At 46.4% G+C, this 10,022-nt stretch overlaps 2 protein-coding genes across 2 annotated transcripts; one reads left to right on the top strand and one right to left on the bottom strand.

Annotated features, from left to right (window-relative positions):
* Nucleotides 1-1,224: 1,224 nt before the first annotated feature.
* On the bottom strand, nt 1,225-3,425 carry FIBRA_02198 (uncharacterized protein; the record flags this gene model as incomplete). Its single annotated transcript, XM_012324063.1, has 7 exons — nt 1,225-1,384; nt 1,442-1,647; nt 1,704-1,900; nt 2,504-2,613; nt 2,672-2,748; nt 2,912-3,200; nt 3,250-3,425. The coding sequence occupies 7 exons, from the start codon at nt 3,423-3,425 to the stop codon at nt 1,225-1,227; spliced, it is 1,215 nt and encodes a 404-aa protein (XP_012179453.1).
* A 4,608-nt stretch (nt 3,426-8,033) lies between these two features.
* Nucleotides 8,034-9,767, top strand: FIBRA_02197 (uncharacterized protein; the record flags this gene model as incomplete). The annotated part of the gene is made up of 8 exons (XM_012324062.1): nt 8,034-8,312; nt 8,367-8,508; nt 8,570-8,607; nt 8,667-8,862; nt 8,922-9,085; nt 9,146-9,268; nt 9,329-9,650; nt 9,718-9,767. The coding sequence occupies 8 exons, from the start codon at nt 8,034-8,036 to the stop codon at nt 9,765-9,767; spliced, it is 1,314 nt and encodes a 437-aa protein (XP_012179452.1).
* Between the last annotated feature and the right edge of the window lie 255 nt (nt 9,768-10,022).

Genomic DNA, 10,022 nt, shown 5'->3' with positions numbered 1-10,022 from the left:
TTTTTTTTTTTTTATGAATTTTTCTTATATTTTATTAGCTTTCAATTATACCCTTTGCAAGCTGTAAGTCTATTTATATTCTACTGACAGTTGTGCATCTCATATTCATAAATTATAGTTATGGAAACTCAGTTATGTCAAGCCTCAATTCTAGAGCCTTGCTATCTACACCTAAAGGTGTACAGCAAAGATCAGCAGGCATTGTTTCTGTATGTTTGTTTTTTTGTCTTCATGAACTTGATAATAATTGATAGACTCTTACCTCTGCCTCTGGCAATCATCAAAACCAGCAATCACAGCATACTGCACAAGTGAGTTGTTTGATTGAAGTATCAAACTATATTAGTGATTTGGTGTAGGTTTTGGTTACTGTGGAGCAACATGAGATGAGAGATGTTCATGCTGACAGTAAGGAGGGTGTAAACAGGAGAATGCATCAGGCATGGAGTGATATGAGTGAGGATGATTCAAAGGTTGTGCCTGTAGTATAGTTTACCAGTCTGCTTATTGCTCTGGACTGTACTCTGTTAACTACTATATCTTTTTTTTGATTATTCACAATAGTCTATAACAGTGATCTCTGCTTGAATGTTTGTTTTATGAACAGACATCAATAAGTTCACATTCACACTATATGATAGATACTCAGTGCTGAAACCCAATTGTAGCTACTTCATAGATATCTAAATACACTGCCTATATTACTAATCTTATGAGACTGGAATAAAAACTTTCTGCATGGAAAAGTGATGATGAACATCCCTCACATGTTTGCCATGAGTTGATTGATTGATCTGGATGGGACACTCAGTGTCAAGGGGAACATTGGTGTTATCAACCACAGAACCTACAGTGCTTCAATTAGCCGAAGCAAGCAGTATACTAAACAGGTAGGCTAGGAAGGCATCACACACACTGACAGGGATCCACAATCAGGGGGCCGTGACCTTGTTGCCTTTTCTCCAATAATCAGTCGGGCTGCCGACACTGCAGTGATGCCAGTCTTGTATGGGAAGTGTTCCGGGCACACATATGTTAGGCGATGATGTGGAATGTGAGGCAGGAATGCAGGTTGGAGGAAATTCTCTTAAATCTGAGTTTTCCGGTGGACGTTATGAGTAGATTCATTATTCTTATATTCCCAGACATATGACGGACGATACCAATATATATAGACGCACTAGTGCCACATGGTGCAAAGCTTCAATATCAGCCGAGCTATCACTAACTCCCTTCGCTGGCTCTCAGCTGGCTGCGTTCCAGTGACAGGTTAGCAATTTCACTTAAATCGATCACTTTGAATGGCCACGTAAAGGTATTCCCTCCATCCCTTCTGCTAGCCAAACGCATATCCTCAAGCAGCGTATCTGCGAGCTGTGGCCAGCTGTCGAGCGCCAGGAATCAGTAGTGTGCATTTGTAAAGCAACGTCTGAATCCCAACCAAAAGAATGCAAGGTCGCTGCTGTAGCTCTCGTTGATGGCAAGAAGTATATCTGGATGCCGTAGTCTTAACCATGCTGCATGCCTTTCAGCATGTTCCATCGCCTCTTCTGCAGAAGACAGAAGCCGCAAACTCTGGCTTCCGAGAAAGTAAGACGAGATCCAGTGGGCAACAACCTCATACACATAGCCGTTGTTGGTTGTGAACTGGGATCGATCTCTGGAATTTATTCTCCATTGGAGGGATAAGAATCGATACTCACTATGGCTCCGTTAATTGCGAGATCTCGGAACAAGATGTTCTTGGCTGGTACAATACCTCGATAGATAGAGGACGCCCGTTGCTTGCTATCCGGGTGAGCAGTCGAGGGGTTGGACAAGGAGCAATATTTCCACTTGTACTTCATGGAAAACGGGTTGGGTGCATGTCTATCCAGTCCAATAGCCTCCTTCATTTCATCTGTGGTCAATCATAAAGGTCAACTCTTCATGGTTTCGTCTTGTATCTTACCACTGAATATCTTGTTCCCATGAGGACGAGTAACCTGTGGCAAGTACAACTGCATCGGCATGGAACGATTGCTCGCTGTCCAGTAGGACAGTGTTTGCATCCTTTCCATAACATACTGCACGAGCCGGGGCAATGAGTTCAATCTTTCCTTGATTGACTAGAGAGTGGAAGTCATTATGGCGTCCAACTCCTTGGTCATTTACATGGACACCCCAGAAGAGGCTTCTGGAGCGACGGAGAGGTGAGTCTTTCGGGAATGATAATGATTTGAACTAGAAAGCATTGCTAATATCATAAAATGCTTCGGACACATGAATGAATTGCTTACAGAAAGCCAGGCCACAAGATTGTACGAGGCGTGCACAATCTTGCTACCTAGTCAGGTCTCATGGAGGAAGCGTCTGTTGTATGGGAATGTTACTCATGAGTGAGTAAGCATTTACTGCGATTACTCACTCTAGGCCCGTACGTAGCTCCACATCAGGGGACAAGATCGAGAAAATTCTATTGAGATTTAGTGCCTCGGTCTGAGCTCTCATTTAGATTGCTCACCAGCTCCTGCGAATGAAGCCAGTAGGTGAAAGGGGAAGGCTAGCGTTGGATATGCAGTCGTGAAAACCATAGATACATGCTTTCCCTGTTGAGTTAGATAAGCGGATATACTGCACAGAAGAGTCCAGTCAGTCGTGTGCGTTCCACAAAATATCAGTATCAACATACTCCTGAGCTGACTTCCCTCCACCTACGACAAGGATTTTGCCATCGCCGCCAATATCATTAGATTCGCCGACAGCTAACTAAAAGTTCCTGCAGATGCTGCCAAAACTCATAAGAATGGATTACGAGCCCTTTGAAGCCCTGAGCGTGAGCGGTATGCTGGGAGAGGTCCTTGGGAATGTAAGGCTCGCTACAGCCCTGCGTGAAAGTACACTAAGACGCAGTAGTTGAGTGCATACTTACACCGGTACATAGAACAATGTTGTCATATTCGAGTGTAATGGGGTGTTTAGTTTTCACCTCCTCCGCGCTAACTATCCAAGTACGCTGAACGTCACTATCTTCATGGCTACTGTCCTCATATCGGATATTTTTAACTTCGAGTCCATATCGAATTTGATCGGACAAGAAGCGATGAGCGAATTCTTCCATGTATGACTGCATGTCCTCTCCGGACAATCGGACACCACCAGATTTGTTGTGGGATGGGCGATGCATGTCAAGTGGAGAGAAACGGTACTCTCCGTGGACGCTGCAGAAAGCATCAGCTTACAAGTCAATTTGCAAGAAGGCGTACTAACTTGTTTATGATTAGTCCAGGATAGACACGTTGAGCGCACCACACGCCACCGGGAGAATCATCTCTAGTAAGTAGCTCAATGTTGTGGAAACCGTCTCGAAGCAGCGTGTACGCAGTAATGAGGCCGGCGGGGCCTGCGCCGACTACGCAAATCCTGTCTGCCAAGGGGGACTTCATGTTGAAAGAAACAATGGCACAAGATGAAAGGGGGCACGCATTTTTCATATTTTTGCTGGGACAATTTGAGAAGTTACGCATGCCCAGCAATACTTTCCCACCATGATACAACACAGAAGGTGCATGGCTTTAAAAAATGGCTTCTGCGATATCACCATGTGTCTCGTGAGCTGGCCTGTGGGGATATAGAGCGCTGTAATAAAGGGAGATAAGACAGTGCGAGAACCTTACTTACCAAGTAAGAACTACATTATACTTCTGCGATATCATCATGCATCTCGTGAGCTGGCCTGAGGAGATACAGAGCACTGTAATGAAGGGAGATAAGACAACGTGAGAACCTTACTTACCAAGTAAGAACGATATGATACAGAAGGATGTGATACATCATCGTGAGCATGCTGGAGCTTGCCAGAATAGAAGTATACGCACTCATTCCATCCAGATATTATTTCACTAGGCTTCTCTCGTCACAGAGGTGAATTTATCGTTATTTGCGCTGTAGTAGAAAGGATTGACTCGAATAGCGCCACATGCTGCGGCAAAACCTTTACTCAGATGGTTGTGGCCAGCATGCAGACCTTGACCTTGGCTTGACTGAAATGTCCTAGGTCCGTTGTGGGCTCATTCGAGATGACCAAAGTGCATAACACCTACCTTTCTGAACGCTGGTCTAGTGAACCTCATCGGATCATGCCAGCGACAGATTGAACCTAGCAACCCTTCACTCCAATTTGGGCCGAATTTATGGAGGGCGGTTGAACCTATGCACCATGCCCAAAATGCATCTGTGTGGCATCCATGGGTCAGCACGACCTCCTACTCGGCGTGTTAGACGTTTTCGACAAGCCTAGGTATGTCTTTGTACTATCGTGCAAACCTGATAAACCGGGATACAATCGACGACGCACTAGGGAGCAAGATTTATGAGGCATTCAAAACAGTGGTGCTGTTGAAGAACCAAGTGTGCGTTACGGACTTGATATGGCTACAGTTTCTTCGTAATCTGTGTAGAGGGTAATTTACAGTTGACAATGTCAATATGTCGAAAACAGTTGCGCTTACAGAAGAGCAAGGTGCTGAGACAGTTTTTCGTATTGCCCTATGGAAAGAGACCTCAATTGTGACATTACGACATTCAGTACGGATTGTGTGGAACAACGAAAGTGTTCTGCAGCACTGTCGTAAGACCAGGCGCAAGCTAGTTATTACCCCAGCATACGACATGGGTGATGAACACGTCTTGCGTGCGCGTTCAAGGCAAAACCCAATAGCTGCGATCTTGCAGCGCTCTCAGACGAAGTACGGTTCACGATTGGCATGAAAGGTATGGTAACCATTAATGTTCAGACTGACCCTGATATAACCAATGGTGCGAGAGGAGAGATTGTCAACATTGCTTTACATTTCGATGAACCGGCGTTACCTGATGGGCAGGTTATACGACTAACCCAACCATCAGCTAATGTTCTTGTGATACTGGATGGGAAGAGAATACCACTGCCAGAAGGCTTAGAAGAGAGCATCATTCCTATCAAACCTCTCACAAGAGTGTTCGGGGTTGAGATGCTGGAAGGAGGAAGCAAATCGAAGCATACCATATATCGTACGCAGTTTCCGATTACCCCAGCGTATGCGTTTACGGATGACCGATCACAAAGAAAATCCACCGTGATTGTCATGGTTGATATAGCAATACCTCCAGGCGGACGCTTGTCGCTATTCAACCCGAACATGGCACTATCACGCAGTTCAGGGAGAAACACAATTCTTATATAGCGAGACTTCGATGAAGACATTCTTCCAGCCCCAAGATGAGCATCTAAAGCAAGAGGACATCCGCTTAGAAATGCTTCACGAGATGTAGAAAGAGTGGTGGGTAAAGACGCAGACGTCCATGGATCTAGATGAACAAAGTAAGCAGGTCAACTAGATGCATATTCAATGTCTCACCAGTTCGTGGTCACGGCAGCGCGGTCGTGTAGGTGATGTGGGTTGGTGTCATGGACTTTGGGCACGACACAAGTGCATGTCCTGCAAGGCGTGTCGTTTTGGTTCCACCTTGTGGAATCCAGCGTGTAAATTATGCTCCCAGCACAAGTCTGTCCTGAACATAGACACAAATGTATAACTTACTACCAGCTGTATACTTAACTGTGCTTTATGTATGTCATTCGATGCCGGCGTGAGCAGATTGCGATCTTATGTGCTACTTAGATGCAACATTTTGTTTGTACTGTTTTGATGCTGGATGGATTCCCGTTGACAACCCGGTACAATGAAGAAGCGCTTCTGTTGCGCCATCATGGAATCTGCTTATTATGCCGGGCGGGCGTGCAGACAGGGCTACATAGCAGCAGACGTTTCCATATGGCGTATTCTGTAGATTGGGCACGGATGATTCCGCGTGCTACGTAGGGAAGGTTTGCATTTGTTCGCGGTCATTTGTTATCAACGGAGCATACAGGAACTAGGAACATTGGTATCTCACAAAAGTTAGTGCCCTCATACAATGTCATTCCCACTCATAACACGTCCATGCGTAATTTTTCCCTGCGTGAACGCTTTGCCATTGTCATTCTCTGATACGGCGGACTGCACCGCATTGAAATGGAGGTCGGTCAATTTATGCATGCGAACGATGGCGGGATCGGATTCAAGGTCTGAAAGAGACATCAAGAAAAGGAAAAGATGAAGAAAGAAAACGCGAACCCGTGTAGCTTGAATCATGTTCGGATCCTGTCACATCGCATGTGCTCGATACACGAGGAATCGTCCGGCGATCAAGAAGGTAGCGGCAACGTTCAAAGCAAGAGACATCACATAGAAACCCAACTTGATGTTAAGGTGGTCGAATGGCGAGCCGCTCATCTGAACGAGCAACAATATATCAAGCACTGTAAACATCGAGTAAAGAATAATCAGAATACATGGAGGAAAGAGTAATCCGGAACACACACACAGAAGCCGCAAGCAAAACAGATAACCCATCCGCTGATCGAATAACCTACATGCGCTCTAAGCACTTGAGGATCACTACCAACCACTGTTATTGTTGATAACATAAGTTAGTCGTAGAGTATAGAATAGTGAAAAACGCGTACCAGGAATGCGTCCACGAGTTTCCAACGACAAAGCACGTGTTGGCAATCTTGTCGGTATTCGCCCTCGCCGTACTCATTCGGGCCGCTCACCAACTCAAAGACACCTGGTCTTCCTGATCATGGCGAGGCTGAATTAGAACGAGTATTGATAGCCGACATCGCGCTGCTCACTTTCAAGCTCACCTTCAATAACGCTAGTGCATCGTCGACGATGCCTAGACGGCCTTCAATGGAGAACGCTGATGGCGATTGGGTGACCTCTGGCTAATTGACTAGGCGTTCTGGGGGATGTAACACTCGAGCTAGGAGAGCGGGGACGTGGGCGGCGTGAGGAGGGCAGGGCGGTTGTGCGAGTCAGCAAGGGCGGAGCGAGGACGTGGAGGGGGGGCTTACCGGGGAGGAGCCGTCTCACGCGGTGGGAGGGCGGGGCGGTCGTGCTGGTCAACATGGGCGGCGCGAGAGTATTGGAGGGGGGGGCTGTTGCGCTGCAGCGCAAGGAGGTCGGGGGCGTGGGCGGCAGGAGGGGTGAGCGGCGCAAGGAGGGCGGGGGCATGAGCAGCGAGAGAAGGGCGAGCGATCGCACTCATCATGCATCAGTACATACTTAGGGGCAACGCGCACGTACAGGGTCGAGCTGCTGTGGGCAGTGTGCAGATGACCCAGGCTGGCTTGACTCAGATGTCCTGTGTGACTATCGGCAATTGCCGACTGGTGGCTGAGCGTGTGTGGCTGCAGCATCGAGTCTCCAAGAGTGGATTGTGAAGTCAGCACAACAGCACTTTGCAAAGATATAGACTTACAGGAGTACGTTTAACAATGTACTGAGCCTCCTAAAATATATTAGCAACCAATAATTGCATGTTGAATCTTGAATCCTTTCCTTTCTTCTCCATTATCTCTGCGTGACCCAAGTCACGACTGTGACAGGCGCCTTTCGGCATGCCAGCTCTCTTTGTTGTTGCCAGTGAAAGCTACTAGCGACGCCTTCTGAATGCCCGAAGCAGATATCATTCGCGCAACAGCCTCCGTAGTCGATAAGGAGATAAAAGAGTACGCGCGAACACATGAAGGACATGCATTGCAAGGTGAGTCTCTCATTGAACTGCATTATTAGCAAGTCCTTTATGCAGTCTCCCTTTCCTTAGGGCATCTTTGCCTATTTCCCAGAACATTCGCAACTGGCACTGATACAAAGGCATACACTACATGCACCACACTGCATGACAGGTATTCTGACAGTTTGGAACCGGTTCCTGAAGGGTATTTATCTAATCCTTATGACTCAGCCCGGAGTCAGAACAAAGATTGGGGTTATCTATTGAAGCCACTGCACGATGGGGAGGTTATTGTAAAGGCCCGAGGAAAAGAGTTATTTCTGGCTTGCGGATATGTAAGTCCTTGACTTCTCTTGTACAACTGAATTTATCCTTTCAATTTATCCTTTTTTTAAAATTTCAAGCATGGTGTACGCATCAACTTCGGATTGGAAGCATGCCTTATTCCCATGAAACGCAATATGTTCGATGAAATCATACAAAACGATGTCCCAGGGCCCAACGCTAATGCATCCAAAGCGAAGAAGCTTCGATCTTTTCAACTAGGCTCACCCTTTGTGGTAGAAGGCTCGCGCAATGCATCTGCACCACGCCTTATCAATATATTTGCCGCCGTGGTCTGCACAGATGTTGTCTTTGCTCTTGTGGATTTTGCTCGCTTAATCACTCTTCGTGTAATAAGTATAGAGCGCCATTGGGAAGCTGATGATTTTCAGCCAGTGTCAGCGGTATAAATTTGCTGTTATATCCTTATGGATGTTTCTGATATTATGTTTCTGTAGGTGTGGGCATTGATGTGGGGCTCTGGTCATGGTCCTGATTGGATCGACGAACCTGAATCTGCTAAAGTTGTAGCGCATTCTTGGAGGTCGAAGGTGCTATCCAATGATCGCTTTGGATGCGTGCCAATGGTCAAGCAGCTATGTGAAGAGCAGTCATGTTGGAATGGGTTTGGGCGGCATCTCTCACATGATTTTCTCTACAGCCAAGGACTTCATCCTTGCACTCCAGCGAGAGATATATGTCTTCAGGATGTGACTTTTAATTCATTTCTTGATGCTGTGGTAACATATATGGTACAGTGGGCCTCCAAATCATTTCTCAACCTTGTAGCTGGAGTTCCTAATTTTGATAACCCACTGACGTTCAATGACAAGTCAAATAGAAACTATTTTGCTCATTTTGTCTGGGTCTATCGCCGCCAGGCTGTCCGCATTCCAAAGAATCTTAATGACAGGATGGCAAGGGCTGGTCTGTTTGACCCTCAGCATACAATTGGTGCGTTTTCATTACCTCAGGTGAGGTTCTATTGAGTCTGCAATTGTTGTATTTTTCAGGTCAAGACTACAATCATGATCCAGATCCAGCACTACTGACCGATACAAGATACCGTCGTAAGGAACAGCCTGTACTAATGTATAAACAAGGTCAATTCTGTGTTTACACTCCCATCCTTGCGAAGCCCCCATCACATTGGCGTTTTCAACCGGACTACTCTGGGGTAAGTGGCATTAATGCAGTGAGAATTAATGGAGTCACATTGCTACTTTATTTATAATAGGTTCTTGCAGATGATGCTCAGCACGCAGGATATAAGACTACACTGGGTTCTGCTCAGTTCCACAATCAAGTACAAAATAAAATAGATCCAAATGTCAAAGGAAAGCCTGGTAGACCAAAGAAGGTTAGCTACACATGGTTGCATTTTGGTTGCACAAATTGATTGTTTCGGTATGGACTATAGGAAAAAACAGGCAGGCGCGGCCGACCAGCGAAGCCGCCTCAGACTGCTATATTGCGCCAAAAGACCTACACGGGAGCCCACCGATGTGAGCGACTTTTAAAAGCAACCAACACTTCGTCGCAGGTCAAAAATGAAGACATGAGTGAAAAACTTCCCACTGCGGGGATCAGCAGCCCTAGTGGTGTCGCTGTTGGGCGGGAGCAGGATGGAAAATGGCCGCTTTCCCTTCAAGACCAAGTTTTGTTAACTCTTGAGGCATCTCAGGGGAACATGAACTTGAAGGGGATCAAAGCCGAGCCCCTGGAATATGAAGCCTATCATCGTGAGTGTGTAGCTTTTCGACTACCACTGTGAACTGACCACCATGGATATGAACTTATACTATATAGACGGAGCCCATGACTCAGGAAGACTAATCAAGCGTCGACGCAGAGTGTAGCTACAACCACTCTGAGGAACCCAAAATCATTCAGCCTCCTTGTCTTGTTTGTATGATACTTTTACAAATTGTTCGTCAATGGGCTTGAGCAGATACGTCGTCAACAGCGCTCAGGCTTGGCCATGCTGCGCTCAAATCCAGTACAGCAATCGCGATCGATTCATTCCGTAACGACCTTGTGGATGCCCTGCGCGCCCGCCACCGTAAGTGCTGTACGTACTACAGACGCAATACAGCTAGACTCTAGATCATCAG

Source organism: Fibroporia radiculosa (assembly GCF_000313525.1).
Source record: "Fibroporia radiculosa TFFH 294 genomic supercontigs, scaffold1138, whole genome shotgun sequence".
Classification (NCBI taxonomy): Eukaryota; Fungi; Basidiomycota; class Agaricomycetes; order Polyporales; family Fibroporiaceae; genus Fibroporia; species Fibroporia radiculosa.
Note: the sequence above shows the minus strand (reverse complement) of the source record. Positions and strands in the feature narration are given on the sequence as shown.